Here is a 25,263-nt window from a genome sequence, read left to right as displayed (position 1 = left end):
GTCCGAATTTGATTGCATGCTTTGTCGTTAAACTTCGTTTTGCTGCTGATGCTGACTACTCATTCTTATTTCTTCCCAATAATTTGATTAGAACCCATAATTAACCAAATCAGATTCTTGTTAAGAAATCCCATTAACCACGTGGGGCAATCACAATTATCCAAACAAAAAATCAGAGACAGCGCCACACAATCGTCCTATAAAATCTGATACAGTATTTCTTTTAGAAAACCTCCAATTTGTTCCAATGTCCAACGTGGCCTAAGGAGATTCATAGAACAAATTAAAACTGGCTGAATTTTTTCAATAAAAAATTAGCATACAACAACTTACTCATTTGATTTATTAGGTTTTCGAATATATGTTTCGATTAAGTCCCACTTGCATCATCATCACCTCATTAACAAATTTGGGCCCTCGTAATTTCTTGCTTATACGCATCATCATCATCATCAATAGTCAAAAATGCAGTTAGCACTATGTTTCTCCATGCCTTAAGCTATAGGTATGGGGCTCATCTTACGTAAAGAAATCATGGGACTTCGATTAAACAAATACGCGTGATTGAAAAGGAACAAAGCTTAGCTAACACAAGAAAAATGCAATTGTCAAGAATCGGACGCAGAAATGTCGTTACCAACCATTTTCGCATAATTAAGCCAAACAGCAGAATATGATGCCTATTAACAATAACCGACCGAAATCATCCATTGCCTTTGAGCACTATAACATGCCAAATCAGTTTCATCGAGTTTTCTTCGTTTAACCTAAACACATAAACCTATTGTACTTGGATTCACTCACAATCTTCCAAGGATAACAAATATCAAATCTTGTCTAAGTATTGTTCCATGTTAAAAGTTCGACAGAATATTCAATAAACCAATATAATACTGTCATCTCCCTTGAGAACTAACCTCTGAACTTCGCTTGTGATTCTCCATTGTCCAGCAGACAGGGCACTTTCATATTACAGCAAAGAGACCGCCCTTAGTGCAGGTGAATTTCAGTTGATACTATTGCTATTTTCCTTTTACTCCTACTCCTCCTCCTCCTCCTCACCACCACTACTGTCTCCAAACATTACAGCCATTTTCATTGCCAGCTTTGCAGCCATCTCCCTCCTCTGGAAATCAGGCATCAGCCTCAAGCCATTGCGCACGTTACCAATTTCAGCCATTAGCATTTCCAAATCTTCAAATTCATAAGTTTTATCATCATTAAGCTCTGATGTTGGGTCTGCTTCAAATGCCTTCTCATGGTCAAGCTCTTTGGGCAACTGAGAGGCTGATGTTGACGGCTGGTTCTCTTCTCTGATGGATTTATCTTCACTTTCTCTGCCTGAAGTTTCAGGAACCTTTTCCACAAGCATCCCACTTCCTGAGGTAGAAATGGGACCATCTGCAGACATCCATCCTATATCATCCCATGGTTCTGCTGAAGCAGAAGATAATACTTCATATTCAGGTTCATAATCAGATTCTTCTTCTTCGGACAACTCTGAAGAAAGATCAAAGGCATTCAGTATAGTCCCTAGTAACATTCACATAAATAAATAATGAAGACTTAAACATAACAAACAGGCATCTCTACCTTCTTGCTCAGGCAATGAAGGCTCGTTTATCCTGTCACCAGATTTCAACAACATTCCAGGCCACATATGAGCACAGAGAGCACCATAAACTCTATCAACACCCTGTGAATCACCATCAACAGAGAGACCTGTAATGCAATGAAATTTTACAGTAAAGCATTAGCATCTCCATGCAAACTTAAATGAGATGGTAGTGACGGACAAGTTTTTAGTTCAGGCACACTGCACTTAGTAAAAGAAACATCTTAAAAGAATACCACTGATAGGAAAAACATAAACAACATTATGCTATTGTGTAAAAGGTCAAGGTCAAGAGAGGAAAAAAAAAAGCAGATCAAATCAAGTGAGCAAAAACCAAGCAAGAATGATAAGAATATACTCAAGATAAGGAGCATGCTTAGTAGAGGTTCTTACATTGATCAAAATCAGCATTCGATGCACAAGCTTCAACATATTCAATATTGTGTTCCAGACACCACTCTATGCAAGATATCTTAAATCCTAAGGATGGCTCTTCATTTCCCAATAAACTACTTCCTTCAGTCTCAGATATACCATAATCAGAGAAGTCCAAATGAGAACTGACAGAGGATTCACCAAGCTTCATCAAGTGTCTCTTGTACTCTACATGTGATGGATGTCCAGGAAGAAGATCCACCTTGTTACCAATGCACAGCAATATTTCAAACTTCTGGATGTCAGTGCGTGAAACCCATTCTTTTAGAGCAACTAGTGTCGTGAGCTGCATATCACAAAATGAAGATATTGGCCATCATGTGGCATGATCAGACTATTAAAGACGGAACAGATAGTTATGAAAAATAGACAGTCCATTCTAAAGCCACATAAACAAACAAATGGTTATGCATAACAAAACTGAGTAAAAGGAATAGGCTTACGTCACTAGTGTCAAAGACCATAACTAAGGCAACTATCCGATTCACATCAGGAAAGCTTGTAATAGATAACTCATCAGAAAGATTAGCTATCCATACTGCAACATCTGCTGTGTAATACTTTGTGTTGATCGTCCACCTGATAAAGGAATCAAATTCAGGTTTACACTTAAATGCTTATGAACTACTATGAGAGATAGAGCATCACTGGGAAATTGGCCTCTCGGAACTTACCCGTTGACAGATAACTCAAGTGATGTATCCGAGTCATCATCAAAATCCACCTTAAGTAGTCCTACATTCGATTACAAAATTTAGTTTCCTTTCATAATGTCTAACATAAATACTGCACAAAATTCACCTCCGAAATAGGCAATCAAGTTCATAGCAGGAAGATAGTAATCAGGAATTTGAAAAAGAGGCATTCTTAACTAAGTATTGAATCTCAAGGAAGTGATAAAAAGACATAATCTTCGTCAAATAATATTTGTTAAAAAAACAAATAAAAATCGCACTTTTTTTACTGACGAACAAAGGTCCTATTTTGGATTACAGTAATGTGTAAAATTACAAATTAAAGTTGTATGAGGAAATGATAAAAGAACAAATTTATTATACAATCTGGGCCCACACAGACATAGCTCTTGTCCTAAATCCCAGCATACACTCCACTCATTCTCCAACTTTTCTTTTTCCAAGGTACACCTATCCCCAATTTCTTCCTTTCCCATTTATATAATCACCAATGCTGCCATTGTTGGAGAAAAAGATCCCTTTTTGAGCTCACCCCTCTATTTTTCTACTCTCACTTGAACCCTCACTTTGATTGGCCAACAATTTCTTCTGGACTGCTGTTGATGGTGATGAAGACCCGTAAGTTTTGCTGCACCACTCACTTGACTGTTCTCTGTTGCTTTCTTCTGCAACCATTTTTTGTTTGCTCCAAGAATCATGGTAATCTTGCCTTTCCCTTGAATCTTTGTCTTTTGCTAGACTATGAAGGGTTGAATAAATGTACTATCTTTGTGCTTAATTGTTGTTGTATATGTAAAAATTACTGCTTTGTTAGTGGTTTTTATGAAACAAAGTCGGAATCAAGAATGTTGGATGACATTTTGGAGTTTTGGATGAAGGGAATTTTCTAACATATGTACATATTGTAAGCTACTGTTTCAAGAGTAAGAAATTTTTTTGTCATGTCACTAATTCTTGGTTGAATAGTGGAGTTCAAAGATATACAGGTACACATTGCAGGGTAAACCTCCCATATCTTATATAATCATCAATTAATGTACTTATATGGAAGGGAGAGTTGGTGAATTGATGAAAGGGCTTGTTTTCTGAAGTGTTTTATCCTACAAAAATGATTCCTCTCAAATGTATAGTGCTAACTCTGCCTTTTTGTAGTTCAGTTTGATGATTTCTCACACAGGCTTGACAAATTGAAGATTGAGAATCAAAGCTTTTCTTTGTCAATAATTATCTTAAAAGTTAATTAACTGTTCTAATAAGATCTTGAAAACCAGTGATAACTTAAAAGGATGATTAGATGGCACTATTTTCCCTTGCATTATTCTCCTTTCTTGAATTTGCAAGTAGGTGAAAGCTTCTTACTTGTAAAACAACTATGCCGTAGGAAATGCTGCCAACGACCTTCTTGACATAATCAACAACAACCGAACATCGCAGAAGCTTCCCAAGTTGAGCAGCAGTAGGGGCCTCGGGTGCATTGCTCTGCAGTATGCACAAGAATGCAAGGCCAACTGCAGCAGCAACAATACCATCCATTGCCAGCCGTTAGAGGATGACTTCACCGAGGTTTTCGCTCCCAATTGTGGTGTCGAGCTCCCCACTTTCGGAACCATATCCGGCCTTATCTTGGGATGCCACCAGAAATATCTTCAGCCACAGGAAGCCTTCCCAAATGTCCTCGTTCGAGATCAGAAATCGCTCTCGCTGCTGAGAAACAAGACGGTCACTGAAGCTGGAGTAGGCATAATTGGCAGCCACAAGCATAAGGGGCCTTACATTTGGTGTGTTTTGTTCAGCAACAGCCCGACAAACAGTACGTTCGTTCTTGAAGATCTCGGTGAAGGAGTCGAGCAGAAGAGAGGCTGTTACAGTGGAGCTAGCTTGCCTTGCAGTGCAGGACACACCAATTCTGGTTTGGTTTTGAACACTTTGAAACATTTGCTAATAATTTATGCATCCTCACTTTTTTGGTGATGCAGATACTGTTATTTGATTACTATTTTTTGATATTCCATGTTTATTCAAGCATTTATATGACTCTCTCATTCCCGGTGGATTTTGCAGCTTAACTTTCTCTCAATGCTGAAAACATTCATTTTAGACTGACTTTGTTGTGGTAATGTGCAAGAATTGCTTTTCAAAATGGTATTAGATTAGTTTGTTATTTATAAGAGTAATATTAAGAAGTTAATTTGCTCTCCATTTTTACTTGGTCCATTTTCTTATCTATAATGGGGTTGAAAATTTAAAATTGCATTATTTTACATTATCCTCACTATATACAAAAACAACTAAATTTCAATGAGTGTTTAATCCACATTTGAACCGAGCAGATAAGGTCAAACCAAAGAGTTAGAGCACTCGCAATACAGGTACTGTACAAATTAAATTACTCCATATCATAAAGTATTGAAATAAAATTTGAAAAAAAAAACAATATAATCTGTAATTATTTCTTTTAAACGATAATAATAATTGCTTACACTATATTACTACCTCTATCACTAGATAATGAGTAATTAAATTAAATCTATAATTCACATGAATCTCAAAGTGATGGCCAGTGTGGAGTTTAAATCCAAAACCAAATTTCAACTTATCAACAATTTAATTGTTATTTATATTTCTCACTCCTTCGAAATCACACTCAATACTCTAAAGTCTAAACAACTGATTACAATTTTTAAATTGCAGTAATTGCACAGAGTTTGGGGTTAAATAATAAAGCCACAAACAATACACGACGCAGAACCATTTTTCACCACTCCAAGGTGTAATAAACTTAAACACCAACAAATGAAATATGCACTTGTGGAGAAATCTTTGAGACACAGCAATCACTGTAAAATAGCTAGGAAATTAATATGAGGATATTTACTATTGCAATTTGAAATGAGAAAATAACTACAGCTATCTAAAGTGACAGTTGCGGAGATATTAACAGAAATGCCACTGAAAGCAGTTTGGGCGGGAAAACAAGAGTCCATTAATTGGGAGTAAAATATTCATCATCATGAGAAATGCGAGAAGTGTAGCAACCTGTACTTTAATATTTTTGAGACCACTTTCCGATAAGAGCATCTCCAATGGCGGACGTCGCGGACGTCCGACCGGACGTCCGCCGTAGTGAAGACGAAGGGCGGACACGCCCGTCCCATATGCCCGTCGGATGGGCTCGGACGTCCGCCACTGTGGTGAGGGTCGGACATCCCAGTCGGACGTCCGAGTTTTAATATTTTTTTAAAAAAACTCTATAAATAGGGCTCGTTGAACTTCATTTCATTCACACCACTTGTGTTGACAAGTTTCTCTCTCTAAACTCTATTTTCAAGTATATCTAGAATGACTAGTAGTCGTGCGGGTGGTAGTGGCGGACTTACCCAGGCGACGTTTTAGGATGCATCGTCCGTCTATTTATGCATATCGTTGGTGCTTTAGAGAAAAGGTACGAGTTTTTCAGATCATGGAGGGCGCGATCGGCAAACCCACACACGCCTACGTGTTTTTTTTAATTGTCGCAATCGTATCATCATGGCGAAGGCCCGGCCGACATAAGTTTGATGAGATATACCCAAAACGGCAACCAAGACAATATGGGATACTATTCGGGGCGACGGGACACACCCAACCAGCCTATCTTTGTGAAGATGATAAGCATGCGATCGGACCAAATAAGTCCTACTTTGCGAGCCGTCAGAGACGCTCTCTCGCAAGGATGCTTCGGAGCTGGCATTTGGTGCTCCGTAGCCGATGGGGATGGGCGAAGGGTCCTTACAGACGGCGTTGGTATATTCGCAATATCGGGCGTACATCATGTACGCATGTATCATTTTGCACAATATAATTGTCAAAGTGAAGGGACGAACGACTCGACCAACGAAGATGATAATGGTGTCACTATCTGGGTTACCTGCAGGGCTACTAATGTGAATACGGGGTACCTCATGGAGAGGTTGAACGGTTGCGCGCATTTGCCGACATGCGGCAAGAGATGCCCATGTTCGACTTCAGGAGGATATCATTGAAGAGGTTTGGACGCGGAGGGGTGGACGTTGATGTGGTTGCTTTTTTTTATCGACTATGCATTTTTTTCGAATAATGTATGTTTTTTTAATGAAATATCGCATTTCCCCGTTCGTATTCGTGTTGAAATTTTAATCTGTAAATAGAATAATTGCGAATTTTAATTTTAGTCATGGTAAGCCCCAGCTGGGACGTCCTAAACAAGATGGAAAACTTAAGATGTGGCAAAGAGAACGGGAAGTCCATGGATGACGCAAGGTGAAGTTTTGCAAGTCCTGCTGGGAGGTGCGCCATCGGAGATGCTCTAAAACACACCTCATTAATATGTTGGTGCAGGCCTTATTATAATAAGAGAATCAAAAATAAAATCAAAAATTATATCTGTTTCGTCAGAGAGTACATATCACAATAACATTGACATATGCTCTCCATTTTCGTTCGCAATATTTATTCAAAGATCCGATCTTTAGCTGCTCAAGAAAAAGGAAAGGAAAGAGAAAGAGAGAAGTTGACGCCGGTGATGCTCGACAGGTGAGATGGCGAGAAGAGCATCTCCAACAAAGAAGGGTAAATAAAAGAGGTATATCATCTATATACCTTCTTAAAAAGTGAAATATACCCTTTCAAAAAGAAACATACTCCAAAGGAAAAAGGTATATAGAAAGATAAATGAATTTTTAAACATAAAATAATAGTACAAAATACATTAAAAAACATAAAGTGTGATACCTTCTCAAATACCTTATCCCTTAGAGAATGGTTTTTCATGAAAAGAAGACAAATATGGTAGTTATAAAATTTTACCTCTCCATATGGAGAGGTAAAGATACCTCTTCAAAGTAAAGGGGAGAGAAGATGATTTGGTGAGCGCGACGACGGCAAGTGGGAGAGGAGAGGTGGAGGCGTGGTTTAGTGTATTAGGTTAATTTGTTTTATTATTTTGATACATAATTTTAATTTTGGACTTTTATTTTGGGCTTTTAATTATACTAATATATGGGCTTTTATTTCATTTTGATTGTTGCAAGGCATAATAATATACTACTATTAGGTACTATATATTTATATTTAAATTAACTCAATTTGACCGAATTAACAATTTAACTCAATAATATATTCTACATTTTTGTTCCTAAACACATTGCCCTTATTCATCCACCACCACCATCCCCCACCATCCGCAGAAAACGGCCCCCAATCCACATATATTCGACCATAATGTAGAGGAAGCTGTCGATGTCATGAACAAATGCTTCCATTTCGGCATGATATGCCTCGACTTTATCCTCATCGTGGTTCTCCACTTCTACCTCTCAAATGCTCCCAATTTCAATTTCCTCAACACCATTGTCATCATTGGCGGAGCCACGGTGGGGCCGGGGGGCCTTGGGCCCCTCAACATTTCGAAGTATACCTATATATACTACTATTCAAGGAATTACAAGTACATAGCTAGCGCATATATATGTCACTTTCTTTGTTACGTACAGGCCCGAGTTCGAGTCCTCTCGGGGCCATGTCTTAGTTAATTAATTATATGTTTATTTTTTTTATTTTAAATTTTGATTATACTTATGTTAAAGTTATAATTTGAACTAATGAATTTAACGCACACCAATATTAATTTATATATTGATATAATAGTAATTATTTTAGATATACATATATTTAGTACTTTTAGATATTGTCCATTAATAATTTTTACATTTTAAGAGTAAAAATTGAATTTCAAATTGACTTTGTCTCCATGTATATTTATAATGTCCATCTTTTACCCCTTTTTTCACTATTCATCTCTTTCTCGCATTCCCACTAGCTCATTTTTACTCACATTTTATATCCACACTCACGTATTATTATAAAAATAATGCTATATAAAAGCGAAACTCACATTTCATTCCATTTTTCAACTCACTTTCCATTATATTTATTAAAATTCCACTATCTTTCAGATAAGTTGTTATCATTTACTATAAGGATGTAACTTCATATGTTCATGAGGATGTAACTTCATACGTTCACGAAGAGATTTCTAGAATGATGAATACACTTTAATATATACCACTTACTCTAATCGAGTTCAATAATATTGCTTCTTGCTTATACTGTATTATACAACCATATGTTGACTAACTATATTTTGTATTTCTTATTTCATAAAATTCAAGTAACAATGCTCCTATTAAAGGGCAATGGTGTCAAATGTATGTAAGAAATTAAGAGATTTATATAAACTTAGACCATTTCACTTCTCAACTTGTGTAAGATGATACAAAACATTCTTATATATAGACACATTCTTTCTATATTCTAGAATTTTTTACTCTTTTATTTTATATTATATATCTAGATTTTTTATAGCAAAATATAGAGATCTTATCACATAATATCTACATATAAATAATTCTTATATAATTCTATATTCTACTAGTACTACATAACATCTAGATTAAGATAATATCTAGATATTTCAACCATATAATATCTAAATATTTTTATATAAAAAATTAAAATTATTTTCTTTTATTTTTATTTTTATCCTTGTCTTCGTTACTTCACACTGCTGCGCTAGTGGATCAGGTTTTTGGCTGCCTTCATGTACGAGTTGGTGTTCCGGGAAGAATAATACGTTGAAAAAACCAGTATCATCACTCTGTTTTCTTTTTTTATAGATTAAGAAGTTGGTTTGTTCTCTCTCTTTTTATCTAGGCCATTTTCTTGAATCTATAGGAAATTCATTTCTGAGATATACCCACCAACATTTCATTTTCAAGTACTCCCTCGTAGTACCATTTAATTTGTTGGGCCTTGGCCTTTTTTATAGCATGCCTTCAAAATGTCCATGAATATGATTTTAGAAGAAATAAACTTTGTTTTTATGTAGTGTAAGTGTATCTTGATGCATTATTACATAGTGTATGTGAATTAATTGAATGAATTTAATGTAATTTGACATCAGGAAATCACAAACAATGAATATCAGTGATTCAAACGTAACAAAGATAGTGCTGATTTAATTTAATATAATCAACTCAATTTTTTGTTTTCTCGTCAAATGAGGGAGTTGACTTAAGAAACAACTTCCATTAGCAGAAATCCTACCAAAATCCAACTAATACTTAGTTGTGTGTGATCACTTGTAAATGGGAAAATATATCTATTATGCAAAGTCCACCATTTAAAACCCTAATCCCTCAAATTGTGCCACATGCATAAGTGCTGCCACATTCCCCTCAACTTAGGCACTACATCAATCACCTAACTTATTTTGCTGGCATTCTTCATAGTCATAGATTCTTCCATCATATTTAATACCTATGTATAAACTATTTATTTTTTTAGTTAGCATAATGGAGTTGAAAATTTAAAATTGCATTATTTTACAATATCCACTACAACACAGCTAAATTTCAATGAGTGTTTAATCAGTTGGAATTTTTATTTCTTGTAGTTGTCTTTGAGATAGTACAATTGTACATACATGTGCCGTATTTTGTGATAACAATTCATATACACCATGTAACGTATAACTAAGACCGATTATTAACCATCCGATCTATATTTTGGTGGCCACGATTAAATGTTACCGATTTATCAATTAGTATTGATTGTTGATGAGTTTTTATTTCCTGTAGTGTTAGAGTAAAAAATACGACACATATGCATGTTTCGTATTTTTTGAGTTACACATACAGCACACATTTCTATGCATGTTGAGTGACGTGAACCCTCAATCCATTACTAGTAAGAGAGATCTATACATGTGTCACATTTTATAAACTTAACATTGCAAAAAGATTATTCACTAAAAAAAAAGTTACAGATAAAGACGCTTTTTTATTCAATTAAGGACGCTATTTTGCGTTGTTAAATATATCACCTACGCTTTAAAAAGCGTCTTAATCCGTGGCGTGCCAAATTAGAATAAGGACGCAATGAGAGAGCGTCGGTAAGTTAATCTTGAGACGCTTTTTAAAAGCATCCCTATTAAGCGTTTCAAAAGGGATTTGTTGATCGTAGGTAATCGTTTTAAAAGCATCCCTATTAATCGTCAGTAATTGTTATCGAAGCAATATATAAGTAGTTATATATATATTTCTATTTTTGCTTGAATTTTTTTAATTAATTAATCGTTTTTAATAAAAGAAAAGACATGGTCCGTGCGGTGCGGAAATATAAAGTTTGGTGGGCGAATTTGGCTTTAATTTTTGGACAGAGAGAGAGGCTCTTTTGCTGAGAAAATATGGAGAAAGAAAGGCATTGTGATGCGTGTAAGACAAGTAAATTGCTATAACTAATTCTACTATTTTAAGATATAATTTTTTGCAAAAGCTCTTACTTTTTCCTGTTGGATCAACAACATAATATATACTTCTCTTGTGTTTTTTATGCTCTAAATCATGTTTTTCCTCAAAGAACTTAAACCTAGAAAGTGTGTGTGGCTGCGTGCTTCCTCATGAAGATACATTAGGGAATGCATATTCTCTGCAAAGCCTTTTTGCACTTATCATTATTCAATTGAGTCGTGATAATTTCGCAACCAATATATTATATCATGATCAGTTTATAAATGTTTCATTAAAAGTGCCGATTGGGTTAATTATGTTATGAAGTCTATGTTAAGTGCATGTTTAATAGAAAAATGGACTCTTTATTAAGAAAATGGACTTGCTCTTGAAGTAAGTAGGAGATGCATGATGTGTTATTAAAGGGAAAAAAATGAATATTATTAATTAATATGCTGTAATATATTTATACTCACTTAAATATTAAAATCTTAGTGTATTTAATAATCATAATGTGGGATAGTATTTAATGATATTTTATAAATTACATGTGAATAGTAATAATAGATTACTCGGCACAAAAGAGGGAGACAAAAGAAAAAAATGACGATTGAAACAAAATTCTCTCTTTGCATCTTTTTATTAGAAATACAGATACTCCTAAAAAGTTATAGTGGACCTAAATAATTATACGATGAGTAGTAATTAGCACAAATTGCGGTCGAGAGAGAAATATTAACTACGACTATTTGGTTTTAAATCCCAAAATGATAGTACATTATGTTGTGTTACAAGTATAAACCTAGGATCAAAAACTCTAGTGGTCGACTAGAATAATGAACTAAAGATTTAAAAATTGTGCACGAAGATGTCACTACATGGAGAGAATGACAGGGTGCACTCCCATAACAAGATAGATCCATGTTTGTGGGGTAAATAAATATATTAAGACAAGTTAGGGGCTGGACCAATATTTTAGATGACCTAAATAAAATAAAGCGAGGATTAATGTCACATGTAAGTAGAACATAGTTGGTTGAAAAGGAATGTTGAGCTTATAAAACTACTATTTGAGATAACAGCAAATATCCTTCCTGTCCTTTTTCTCCATTTACCAAAGGAGATTGTTTTTGTTTATGGATTTTGTCATATTGTTTTGGGTCATCTATCCGAAAATATCACACTGGTTAATAGTATAATTTAATATTCTTCGTTTCATTTTAGGGAATAAAATGTCCTTCAAAATTTTTTTACATAATTTGGAATACCAATGTGACAATCGATATTACAAATTAATCATCCAAAATTACATCCGATTACTCAATTCAACGCGTAACTTTGGTTGTCACATCAAAAATCCGATAGCAGAGTAGTTTTTTGCATTATATTTTATTCCCAAAAATGAAGCTGTGAATATTAAAAATAATAACCTAAACCGTGAAACGTTTTCATATAAATATCTAAAATGATAGGACAAAGTCGACCATTTACTCTTTTATTATCACCTATTCATGTTGCACCTACTAATATCAATACCAATCAAAATGTGAAATACTTTCTCCTTTTTTCCAAATTATTTAAATTTCAAACATCATCCACTGAACAGACAGGTGTGATTTGCTGCTTAGTTTTGGTTAACTAATTAGAGCAAATATTTCGTTGGAAATCTTGACTAAAGTTTCATTAAATAGGAACATGCAATTTCACTATCAAAATTTTCCAGTCTTCCACTTTACCACTTCTTGAATGACAACTGAATTTAATACTATTAGTACTTACTGTAGTAAAGATAATTAAATTTGGAAGATGGGCTTTACAAATTTGATGAAATATTCGAATAAAGATAATTTGAACAAATATACATAAAATAAAATAAAAAAGAATTGTATTCGTCCTCAACATATGGAGTTTCTGCGGGAAAACGTCAAGTTTATGTAACAAGAATTACTAAATTACCCCTAACTATTGGAAAATTTACATTTCATATCCCGGAAAGCCACCGGAACATCTCACTGATCTCCTCTCCGGCGCGGTTCGCCTCCAGATCGTCGACCACGGCGGCGGCGACGACAGGCTCGCTCCGCCGGCTGCTGCCTGAGAAGAATCTCCCAGAGCTTCTCAACGACGCCGATGCCAGCCTGTCCATATAATCCCTCAGCCAATTCCTGCCGCTGGATACTTCCGCCGCGAGCGCCTCTCCCGGCGTCGGAATTCCGGCGGAGGAGTCCTTGTCCGCCGAATTGCTGCGATGAGTCACGGATCCTGCCGAGACCTCGTAGCCGTTATCGTCGACGATGTACTCGAACGAGCCTATGGAGTACGAGCGCCGCTCTCGTTCCGCCGCCTCGGCGGCGGCGCTGCCGCCGCGGCTGATGCTTCCGATCTCGATGCGGAAACTGCCGCTGCTGCCGTTTCCGTCGCCGGAATTAATGCCGCGGCTCTGATTGAGGAGGATTTTATCGAGCAATTCGGAATCGGATGCGATCACGGCGGAGCGGCAGAGCGGGCACGTCTGATTGGATACGATCCACGCGTCGATGCAATCGGCGTGGAACGCGTGGCAGCAGATCGGCAGCAGGCGGAGCTGATCGTGCGGCTCGAATTTCGACAGGCACACGGCGCAGTCGCCGCCGCCGCTGAGATTTCCGGTGACCGATCGGAACGTGAAGAGCGGGAGAGAATCGAGCAGATTGCTCGCCGGCGCCGCCGCCACGTGGCATTGCGGCTGGCTGGAGACGACGACGTCGTCGTCGTCGGCGACGGAGTCAGTGTGATGGATGCGCTTCGAGAGGAGGCGGAGGAGGAGATAGATTGACGCCGAAATAACTAGGGCGGAGGCGATGATGATTATGATTAACACTATGGACGACCACGAGACGTCGTCGGTTGAGGAGGAAGACGACGGAGACGACGTGTCTATATACGGCGGCGGAAATTGCGGCATTTGCGTGATGACGGAGGCGCCGCCGTAGACGATGGTGGCGGGCGGCGGTGGAGCGGACATTTGGGGGAAAAATTTGGGGATTTCGATCACGAGAGAGAGATATTGATGGGGACGGAGGAGTTAATACTTATTGAGGGTGAGGTGGCACGTGAGACTCGCACGTGTCGGGGTTTACACGCCAAAACTATCTGATTCAAAGAATTTAAGATACGCATTAATGACGTTCTTCCATTTTAAGTGATTTTTTCTTTATTCGAATATTTCATCTGTTTAAATACAATATCCAGTGAATGGGGTGTTATACTAACTCTACTAATGAGAATTTATTGGCTAAATTAATGTGCAAAAATAGATTAAATTGTGACTGGTGCAAGTGCAGAATTAAAGAGGGAGTAGATGGAATTAAATGAAATTTGGGTGCAAATAAAAACAGAAAAGAGATGGATCAGTGTGGTGGTGGGGTTATTAAAAGGCTTCTATGTTTCAGGGCAATTGGTAAAGAGATTAAATTAAATGAAATTTGAATGGTTCGGTTTTGGAGTTAATTCTTGGGTTTGGTTTAGCAATATGGTTTTGTTGAGGTGCTGATGTAGCATGGTGGATTCTTTTTTCCAATTTTGATATTATATTTACATAATAATCGTTGCTGTAAACTGAAAAAGGGAAACTAAATCCTAGTAATATACTCCCTCCGTCCCACATAATTTTATACAGTTTAACTTGGCACGGATTTTAAAAAATATAATAGAAAGTTTAGTTGGAAAGATTGGTAGGATGAGGATTCTATTTTTAGAATATTTTTAGGTCCACTACCAAAAATGGTAAAAGTGAAATGGGTAAAATTATGTGGAACGAACTAAAATGAAATATTGGGTAAAATTATGTGGGACGGAGGGAGTAATCTTTAAAGATTATGAATTTAGGTCACAAATTCGTAAAAGTGTAAAGATCCCCTGGAAATTTTAAAATTTATTATAATCGCTTCTTAATTTATAACTAGATATTGAATCATTTTGGTATATAGATGGGTGCGATCAAATTGTACATGGTAAATAATAATTTCAAATGGTTGAATTTATAGAGCTAATGAATATAATTTCACATTGTCGATATTAATTATTAATTTAAAAGAAAATGATTAAAAATGAAATGTTGATAATTGATTTGGTTTCTTTAAAAGCAAAAATTATTAATTTAAAAGCAAATTGATTTTTTACCTAAAATTTTGATTACAAAAGTAAGGCACCGCTTCAATATTTTAGGGGGGTGTTACGGTACATTGCTATTTCTTGTTTTTTTTTTTTTTTGTTGGATTAAAATAGCAATTGAAATCGTTTCAACTTAATTTATTCTATTGAACATAAAGTGTATGAGTTTGTCTAACTTTCTTTGTTCCACTAAGCAGAAAAATTAGATATAAATCACAGTTGGATGATATTTGTGAGCCTCCTATAGTTGAGGAGTTGTGGTATTATTAGGATCATAGTCGATATAAATAAATCGTTTGTATTTTTTTCATCAATCTTGTTATTCAAACACTCGAATTGCACCGGTTCGTACACCCAAAATCGAATTGCTAACTGAATTTATTAATTACATTAATTTAAATCTAATGTTAGGGGAAGAAAATCAAGTCAGTGTCCTCGAAAATATAATTTAAAATTTACTATTTTTCCATTTCTGTAATTGAACGTCATGGTAAAAGAGAGGTCAAAGAGAGACCGACCAATATCTAATCTTCCCATGAAATATTGCATACACGAAATAAAAATCTAACTAAATTTAGAGGTGTCTCGTCATTTTTACTTTGGGTCCACCAAATACTACCAATTGAGGCGATTAAATTTTATAGCTTGTTATTCATTTCACATATACTTAATTTATCGAATTATTCTTTGGTAGTAATCTTATTTTGTCTTTATTTTCTATCAACTTATAATTTTATTTAGTAAAAATTATAGTTAAACCATATACGAAGCCTTAACACTGTAAAACAGTGCAGTATCTTTTGCTGCTCCTCAATAAAGATAAAATTCAGTGAGATATAAATTTAATCGAAAAAAGTACTAGTATTATATTTTTTCATGACACATTATACCAAATCTACATTAAATAATGCACCCGGTTGATAGTAGATATTAGTATTAAGTACAATGTAGATATAAGACATTACAGTCACAACTTATAAGTCAAAAAGTTGAATTGAGTCTAATTAATGACCTTAAATTACCATACATGTGCATATTCAATTACTATTTAATTTTGTACTAGGTTCTGTATTTAACTATATTATGCAGTAATATGTGGATGCAATGGTTTAATTACTTTACTGCCGTGGGATGGCATATATATAATATGTTATGATTGAGTAATTACTCCTTTCTTTTGTGTGTGTACTAATCCATGGAAAAAGGTGGGCATACTTGCCTTGCTTAACGAAAACATATCAATAATAATAAAAGGTTGATTTACCACTAAAATATATAATTGATAAATCCTGAAAATCAGGTGGTAATCATGATTAACAACATAATACAAGTAGATAAGTGATATCGCATATGGCCTTATAATCGAAAGAATAACCAAAGAAGTATCAAAGGCGTCAACCGTCAGTAATGGCTTGTCCCTAGATGTCAATATATGTCGGACGCCCCCTATCAGAATACTGACGGATTATGTATGTCGATAATCCCGATAGTACACATTGATTTACTTTGAAACATACCATAACATGTAAGTGCAACTCCTAAATAAATTTGAAAACGAGATAAATTACGATGTATTCATCCTATTTGAACTTGAATGTGATGGATGCACAACAATACCACAAAAATTAAAAGTGAATTCCTAATTCAGTCCATCGAGAATCATCAAAATATCTTTTCCTTAATGGCTAATCTAATCTAGACCTTTTTATGTGTATGAGTCAATCTAGAAAGCCCATGATATATATTTTTGCAGAATAAGTAATTGAGAAGTTAAGTGCAAAACTAGAGTACAAAAGTTTAGGAAGTTTGACTTGGTTGGGCAACTTTGGCTTTTGGAAAGTAAGCTTCATAGAATATATTGAAGGCTGCATAATTGCACCATTATCCTAAAAGTTATCCAAATTATATGCCAAAATAATCATACTAATCGAAATCTTTGATCCTTTGCTCAAAATTTGAGCTATTGTTTTGTGCAATAATTGTTTATGCGACATGTGAACCTTGTTGTCGGCTGTCCAAGTAATCTAAAAGGCAACAACATTTTTAATTATTTATTTTTAATATCGTTTCATTCACGTATTTTAAATCAGTTGCCATATCAGCTCGTAATTCACAAAAAATGGAAGAATGAGATGATTGCAAAAATTTCATATTTCGTGTTCCATTTTTTAGATTTGAAAGAAATGTGGAACGTGCAAAAGGACCTTCTTTCGTAATTGATTTGGAAATTTTCCCAAAATTATATTAAGTGCAACCCCCAATTTTAATAAATTTGGTAGGAAATAAAAAGTGCAGCAATTAGTTAGAAAGATACTCCTATTAATTGAATAGTGTAATTACCCGTGCACGCCGGCGCAGTAGTTAACTCCCTATATAATATTTCACCCTCCCTCTCATCACCTCTTCAATTATGTAAAAATAATTATACTCATGATATGTAGGTAGAATATTAATAGTAATTTATTTCATGATAACTTATTCATTATTTCTCAAATGTTCATAGCAACAACCCATTAAAAAAGCACATATAAGTTTTAATGTTATGATATCATGTGCAATTCTTTTTATTTGTTTATGTATTTCATATTTAATGCCAAGATGTTAATTACTATCTAACAACTTGTCTAAGTCGCTAAAATTGTCGGTTGAAGTTAATGTTTATAGTACTCATGATCAAAAGTAGTAAATGTAAAACTTTGGTTAATCTAAAATAATTTTTGTTTTCGGTGTAGTTTAATTTTTGAACGATGATATATTACTACACCAATATTTCGTATGCTACATTTACAATTAGAGATACCTCAAAAATGTATTTTTTGCAATGCATCTTATTTTTGAAGTCTTTTATACTTCTTGGGTAGGAAAGAACATTCCGAACTAAGCTAAACTAGAGCTGTTTATTATATTTATAAGAAAAGTATTTATTCTAAGCAATTAGATAGAAAAAATGTTTTTATAGGAAGTATAATATTAGGAGAAGAAAAGAATATTAAAAGCTTAGGAATCTAAAAATGTTGTTTGCAAAATTGAAAGGCATCAACATATAATTGACTACTTAAAGTCATGATGATACTTATTTGATTGAATCATTCATTTCAAAATGAGTATTTTCTATGAATCATTGACTAATTTGAACGAGTTATATTTTCATGTGCTCTATTAAATCTGCGAATCGAGAATTTTATATTTGAAAAGAATATATGTACATATCATATCTTGAATTCATCAATGTCATGATTATGATAAAATTAAGTTATTTTAGTACTTGCATCAATATGCACATTAGGAAACATATTGCAGTTTTGTACTAGTATATTATTATATGGTAACGTTGTCGCAAAAATCCACTAACATAAGCACGCTATGTAATAATATTGCTTCTGTAACAAGCCTAGCATGCTACGACACCTGCATAAACGCACCAATTCTTTCTTTTTTCAAATAAATATTTTGTGATTTTACAAATTAGTGCTCCTCAAAGCATGCTTATAATGTATTTTGCTGCAGTAACTTAAAATAATACTAAGGGCTTGTAATTATACATGTGAGTTCGCCTGGTGTTAGAGCATGGTAATATTCGGGGCTAAAGTTTTCGAGTTCGAGTTTACTGTGGTGTGTCTTTTAAATTTATGTTCATTTAAAAATATCATTTGCGATCTCTGATCTCTGTTCTTTAAACTGAAAGACATTTTGATCCCAAAAAAAGTTCACAAAGTACAAAAGTCTTTCCATCGATATTACATCAAAATTCAGAGACGTCTAATGATACTTTAAAAAGAATAAGGATCACTAAGCAAAGTTTAAGAACTAATTCTAATTTCATTGCAATTCCTCATTTCCTTGTACCAAATGGAAATCGAAGAAATTGATGATGGGTCAAACAGCAAGTGTGTGAATTTATTTTTGACTCATATTGGATAGTAACGGTGGAATCATTTAAATCTGGCCCCCTTTTGTGCGACAATCATTTTACTCAAGCCTTAATTTGACTTAGTATTATTTCTGCAAGACGGCATATTTTCAGAGAATTAAATTGCATCATAAATGAAACTTATGCCATCCCACTCTCCATTTTATTTACACATTTCACACTATCAATAAAATTAATAAAATGTATTAACATTTTATTAGAAATATAAATATTATAAATTGTGAATTGCATAAATTTGAAATAAAAACAACAAACTGTAGAATAATATCTCAAATTTTAGCATATTCTCGAGCCATTGTCCAGCCCATTTAATTGATTAATTGGAAGCCCAAATGAAGCCCATTTTAGTCGACAAACAAAAAAAAAACATATCTCCGTTGAGTAACAGATTTCTCCGCCGCCCAATTCTTCTCCTTCGCCGCCGGCACCGGCGCATTCTTGTAAATTTTCAAAATCCTCTTGGATGACTGTAACGGCGACTCATTTATTAGGGATTTGCGAGCAACAATGCTGTCGAGGACAACGCTGATTGCGTCCACTTTCTCTCTCTACTTCCCACATAAACCCCTCCGCCGTAGTCTTCCCCTTGCTGCTCCTGCTCTCCGCCGCCTTCTCTCTCTACCCTCTCTCAAGCTCCTGTCTCGTTTTTCGACTCTGAGCCCGCTCTGCTCTACCTCCGCCGCCGCCACAGCTATTGAGCCCTGCTACTTATCGTGTTCGTTGCCGGAAAAGAAGCCTCTCAAAGTAGCTGTACTTCTCAGCGGCGGCGTAGACAGCAGCGTCGCTCTCCGCCTACTCCACGCGGCTGGCCATTCCTGCACCGCCTTCTACCTCAAGATCTGGTTCCAAGTTTGTGTGCTCTCCATTTCTATCATTTTTAATTTTAATTGTGTAGTCAATTGATTATGCCCTTGCTAATAATATCCAATTGTCGGTTATTCGTGGTTAATTGCTGTTAAATTGTTATGTTTTTCTCATTTAAGCTCAGTTTGTATGGTTTTCAAACATGAATTGAGGGAATGGATTGCTTTAACTTGATACCAATTTACCAGTTAGGGTGTTCAAGAGGAGTATGGTGATAAAGTAGCTGCAATTGTATGATTTCTTCATATTTTGATGCCTGATAAATTTATTGCCATCTAGTTATCTGATTAATAATAACCTGGAGTCAAAATCAACTATATGCAGGTCGATATAAGCTAATAAAAGAGTCGTTTCTCTAGAAAGCTTAATTTTGATATGAGGCAACTCTAACTTTAAAACTCAGAATGCTTTTACCTATGTATAGTTATAAAACGATTTATGCCCGAAGCTGTTGTTTTTCTGGTTTACGCCCTACATTCCGTTGCCCTTGGGGAAACTTTATCCTTTTTCGATTTTCTGTAACTAGGCCATACCTCAGGCTATTTATTATAGGTTAGTCATGCACTCATGCTTGTGAAAGTGTATCCAATCCATGCAGGCTTCTGTTTATTGAGAATAATTGTCTAAAGTTCACTATTTTAGTCCCTTTGTGTGACCTTTATACTTTACCTATTTGTCACGCTTTTAAAACAAATGTCAGTTCTACTTATTGTGCGATATTATCTTTATTATAGGAAGACTTTGAGAACTTCTGGACTGAGTGCCCATGGGAAGAAGATTTGAGATATGCAAAGGCTGTTTGTGATCAGGTTATGTTTCTGTGTATTTGAATGATGTGATTTATATGTTTGCCATAGCATGCGTATTAAACCTTCCGCTTTTGTTCATTTTTGCTATTATGAGAATGAGAAATACATATATCCAGAAAAACTAATTTAAAGATGCATTAAGACCAGTAATAATTTTTCTGTTCACACAGTGGTGTATGTTGGACTAGATAATGGAAGTGATAAAGCATTCTTAAGTCCTCCTGACACTTCCTTGTGGCAAATGCATTTCTACTGGCACAGGGTGTGCTATCATTTTATGAATATGATCATCTTCCCCGCATAGGTGCATAAATCACATGTTTGTTTAATGCAATAGAGGTCCTTTGGCAAATCCAGTTTGTAGTTATCTTTAAAGTTGATATTACTAAATGTAGTGTATGTTTTATTGCAGGTTGATGTACCTCTGGAAGTTGTCCATTTGACGGATGAATACTGGAATAATGTGGTAAATATTTTGTATATTTTCTTTTTCTTGTTTAGGACCTCAGCTTTCTTGAGGTTAATCAGTATGCTCTTACTAGCAGTGCCAATATGCCAATCTCAACATCCACCAATCAGTCAGATAATCTCATAGTTCCGATTGTGAAGTTGTATGCTCCTGGTTCTGGACTTCGGTGTTTAGTTCTACACTTAACCCTTCACATATCACTACCAGCAACCAGCATCTTTAAGAAATTCCACGTGCTTTCCTTTTTTTTGGGGTTTCTGAGCTAAATTATCTTTTGCATGTGCGCATTTTATAGGGGAATTATTTTTTGGACTGAAGAATCTTAGACGTGGACCAATATTTCCCGAGTTTATATACTTTTCCCTTATGCCCTTAAGTTTTTGTTATGTGTAGGTGTAATTAATAGGCATACACTGGAGAATACCAGATACTGTATCTCCACCATCCTTTTCCAAGTCTTCATATGGCAATCATAAATTAGTGGGTCCTGCTTTGTCCTGATTTTTTCCATACTTCATACTTAGTGTAGTCCGCTAGCTCCTCCGTAACTCATTTGACAAAATAATAAACCTAGAGTAGTGAAGTTTTAAAGAAAGGGAATAATGTATGAAGTTTAATCTTCAGGTTTCCTACATAATAGATGAGTATCGATACGGCCGGACTCCAAACCCAGATGTCCTCTGTAATACAAGAATAAAATTTGGTATGTCTGCAAAACATCCTTATTCACATTCCTTATGCTTGCTATAATGCTAGTATAGTTTATAAATTGTTTTGTTGTAGGTGCATTCGTGGATGCCATAAGTGGTATGGCATTTGATTACATTGCCTCTGGACATTATGCAATGGTTGTTCACCCAAACAGTGATAACAAAGATGAGCTGTCTGCTTTGAGATTGTCAAAAGATATGGTAAATTGAGTGGTAAAACATGTGTTTACCTTTTAGTTCCTTATGATTTGAAAGTAGCTGGTGTCAGCTTCTTACTGTTGTTTAGGTAGTCAGTAGTCTCACAATCTACCTAAATTATGTTTCAGGTTAAGGATCAAACATACTTTCTTTCACACCTTTCACAGTCACAGCTTAAAGGACTTATCTTCCCTCTTGGATGCATTGAAAAGGTCAGGTTGGAATTTTATGTGGCCATATCATACAACGCGTATGCTATTTTGTTTTCTCGAGAAGCTGTTTTATGATTCCAATGGATTATTTTTCTCTATATTTTAACTATATTTTTTTGCCTATATTACTTAACTACTTACATTGATCCTTATAGGAAGAAGTGCGCCAGCTTGCCAAAATATTTGGATTGCCCAACCAGGACAGAAAGGATTCACAAGGAATATGCTTTCTAGGAAAGGTAGTTTCGCCGTCTTTGCAGAAATCTATGAAGATCATGCATGCACATTAAGTTTGTTGTCGAACGACTTGATATTTGCTAGAGATTTTTGAATCACTAGCTGTTTAGCCATCTGGCTTGCCTACACGCCCTATATGTTATGAACCTTTTATCATCGTTCAAAATTCTGCATTATAAATATTCCTGTGTGCTTGGCCACAGATTAAGTTTAGCGAATTTGTTGCTAGACACATTGGAGAGGAGGAAGGTTTGATACTAGAAGCTGAGACCGGAGATTTCCTCGGGAATCACCGAGGCTTTTGGTTCTATACAATTGGCCAACGTCAAGGGTTACGTCTTCCTGGTGGACCTTGGTAAGAAATCTCCTTAAGTTCTGACTGTTGGCGCATGCTTGATACAAACTTCTTTACTTATTGCCCCTAGTTTCTTAAATGCCGCTCTTTCTCATTTCAAATACACTAGTAAGATTTGTGATTTTTTAATTACTTGATCACAGGTACGTTGTGGAAAAAGATATTGAAAATAATGTAGTATTTGTATCAAGAAACTATTTTTCTGTTGACAAAAGAAGACGCCAATTTCGAGTTGGGTCCTTGAGATTTTTTAGCGGTTCTCCTCCAAGGATCACTCAACTTCAGTGCAAGGTATTTACATCTGTCTCTATTTATAAACTATGTTGAGATCCCCTCACATAGGAATTCTATATGTGTCTATGAGATCGAGTATCTCACTTTAAATTGAGTATCCCTTTCCCACAGTTTCCTGCTAAGGGTTGGAAATAGTATACTACTATGTTACATCCATGTAGTTGAGTCCTTGGGTTTCCAAAATAGTAACAAAAGAAGTACTTCGAATGATTGCTATTTCACTCGGAAGAAGTGAAATAGTTGAGAGTGAAATAGTTGAGCCCTTTTTGTGGCCGGTATCAACCTTAAGACAGGCTAGTGTAATAATCAGTGGATGTGAAACCCTTTTCAGGTTAGACATGGGCCTAAATTATACAATTGTGATTTGGCTATACAAGTTGATGAAGACGACGGTCATGAAATTGGAGTTGTGAAATTGTACGAAGATGATCAAGGTCTGGCAGCTGGGCAGTTTGCAGCCTTCTACCAAGAGTCGAGCTGTATTGGATCTGGTGTGATTTTGGAGTCATGGGACGACCAAGGCTTCCCCGTTTGTGGTAAGGCTCTAGAGATTGCAAAAATGAAAGATAAGTCGAAGCTGGGGAAGCCAGTTAAGATAAAAGTGGTAGAACAGAGTAAGCAAGAGGAGGAAGCTATTCTTCATCAGTGAAACAGTTATTTTTTGACTGTGTTGTAGATCATTGCAGTGGTTACATATATTATTCGAATGTGTTCCCAAAATAAGATATATAGCTTAATCTTAGGAGTATGGAAGTAAGGTACAGAGAGTCGATCGAAATTATTTATATGTAGACAAACTATTGGAGGTTTTATGTATAGACATAATCTATTTCCAATATTACTACTTTTTGTGCTTCTTGTATACTCGACTTAAATTTAGTTCAAAATTTTTAAATATATTCCATTTTTCAAGGGTAACTTAAATATATCCATGTTTATACAAAAATGAGTGTATCTAGTGGGGCCTTTTAATTCCATTTGGACATACCATGTTATATTGCCATATGGTATGCTTTGACCACCGAATATTTTCTCTGTTTTCAGATCAATATGATCAATTTTATGATTGGCCAAGTTGGGTAGTTATTGAAATAAATACGTTGCTTTAGATATAAAAATAGAATAGGAAAGTTATCAAGCGAAATAATCTCTAGTTATAAATGAATATACGAATAAGAAATAGTATTATGTATAATTAGGAATGAAAATTATGCTACAAAGTGCATATGTTCTCGAAATAGTAGCGGAATAGTAGTTCTGCATTATTACATAGCAAAAATAAGGTGTTGAATTGTTGATTTTCGACCTATATTATGCACATAGATCTTAATTTTAAGATTATATCAGTCTCACCAAGAATCTAAAAGATTTAGCACCAAAAGTAAATGTTAGCCATATATAAACACAACATCACGTTGTTTTCAAACAACAGTAATCAACTTTAGATATTGATCACATGAAAGATGAAGCAATATATTTCGATGAAATTTCTAGCTTTTCCTAGTTATCCTATGTTTTCTCATTCCAGGTTCGAATTTTTATATAATATCAATATGTTTTTGTTAGATAATCATAATTTAATACATTAATCTTTTATTTTTGTAGACGAAAATACCGTGAGTTGAAGCATGAACTTGCTTAGCTTCCTATGTAAGTTCGTCATGTGGGACACAGTCAAAGCATGCACCAAATGTGTGAGATAAGTTGAGTTAGTTCTATTCGATGCAACAAAAGTACCATTTCATACAAATGTGTTCGCAGGTTCGAGTGTTCACCCTAGTTGATTTTAATAATTGGCTTGTATTTTCACTTTTTCAATCTGTTGAGAAAAATAAATTATAGTAGTAGATAAGAAGTACTACTACTTTTATGATTGGAAACAATAATATATCCTGGTCTACTAATCATTCTAAAGTGGAAACAAAATCTGCATGATTTGACAAGTCACTTCCAAGTAGTGTAGAGGTGACAAGAGTAGGGG

The 25,263-nt window shown here is 35.2% G+C and overlaps 4 protein-coding genes across 4 annotated transcripts; 2 read left to right on the top strand and 2 right to left on the bottom strand.

Annotated features, from left to right (window-relative positions):
* Nucleotides 1-683: 683 nt before the first annotated feature.
* On the bottom strand, nucleotides 684-2,915 carry LOC125185466. Its single transcript, XM_048081999.1, has 6 exons — nucleotides 2,852-2,915; nucleotides 2,725-2,785; nucleotides 2,494-2,629; nucleotides 2,009-2,336; nucleotides 1,594-1,722; nucleotides 684-1,500 (listed from the first exon to the last, which is right to left on the bottom strand). The coding sequence occupies exons 1-6, from the start codon at nucleotides 2,913-2,915 to the stop codon at nucleotides 1,040-1,042; spliced, it is 1,179 nt and encodes a 392-aa protein (XP_047937956.1). The 3' UTR covers nucleotides 684-1,039.
* Nucleotides 2,916-3,187: 272 nt separating this feature from the next.
* On the top strand, nucleotides 3,188-4,770 carry LOC125201949. The gene is made up of 2 exons (XM_048100246.1): nucleotides 3,188-3,444; nucleotides 4,127-4,770. The coding sequence occupies exons 1-2, from the start codon at nucleotides 3,348-3,350 to the stop codon at nucleotides 4,714-4,716; spliced, it is 687 nt and encodes a 228-aa protein (XP_047956203.1). The 5' UTR covers nucleotides 3,188-3,347; the 3' UTR covers nucleotides 4,717-4,770.
* Nucleotides 4,771-12,906: 8,136 nt separating this feature from the next.
* On the bottom strand, nucleotides 12,907-14,073 carry LOC125201776 (E3 ubiquitin-protein ligase ATL4-like). Its single transcript, XM_048100025.1, has one exon. It carries the CDS (start codon nucleotides 14,053-14,055, stop codon nucleotides 13,033-13,035), a length of 1,023 nt encoding a protein of 340 aa, XP_047955982.1. The 5' UTR covers nucleotides 14,056-14,073; the 3' UTR covers nucleotides 12,907-13,032.
* Nucleotides 14,074-19,489: 5,416 nt separating this feature from the next.
* LOC125200610 (tRNA-specific 2-thiouridylase MnmA) lies at nucleotides 19,490-24,144 on the top strand. Its single transcript, XM_048098288.1, has 10 exons — nucleotides 19,490-19,983; nucleotides 20,733-20,807; nucleotides 21,220-21,273; nucleotides 21,901-21,979; nucleotides 22,060-22,187; nucleotides 22,313-22,396; nucleotides 22,552-22,635; nucleotides 22,837-22,988; nucleotides 23,132-23,279; nucleotides 23,614-24,144. The coding sequence occupies exons 1-10, from the start codon at nucleotides 19,642-19,644 to the stop codon at nucleotides 23,929-23,931; spliced, it is 1,464 nt and encodes a 487-aa protein (XP_047954245.1). The 5' UTR covers nucleotides 19,490-19,641; the 3' UTR covers nucleotides 23,932-24,144.
* The last annotated feature ends 1,119 nt before the right edge of the window (nucleotides 24,145-25,263 follow it).

Source organism: Salvia hispanica, chromosome 1 (genome assembly GCF_023119035.1).
Source record: "Salvia hispanica cultivar TCC Black 2014 chromosome 1, UniMelb_Shisp_WGS_1.0, whole genome shotgun sequence".
Lineage (NCBI taxonomy): Eukaryota > Viridiplantae > Streptophyta > Magnoliopsida > Lamiales > Lamiaceae > Salvia > Salvia hispanica.
The sequence above is the reverse complement of the archived record's forward strand: the minus strand, read 5'-3'. Positions and strand labels throughout refer to the sequence as shown.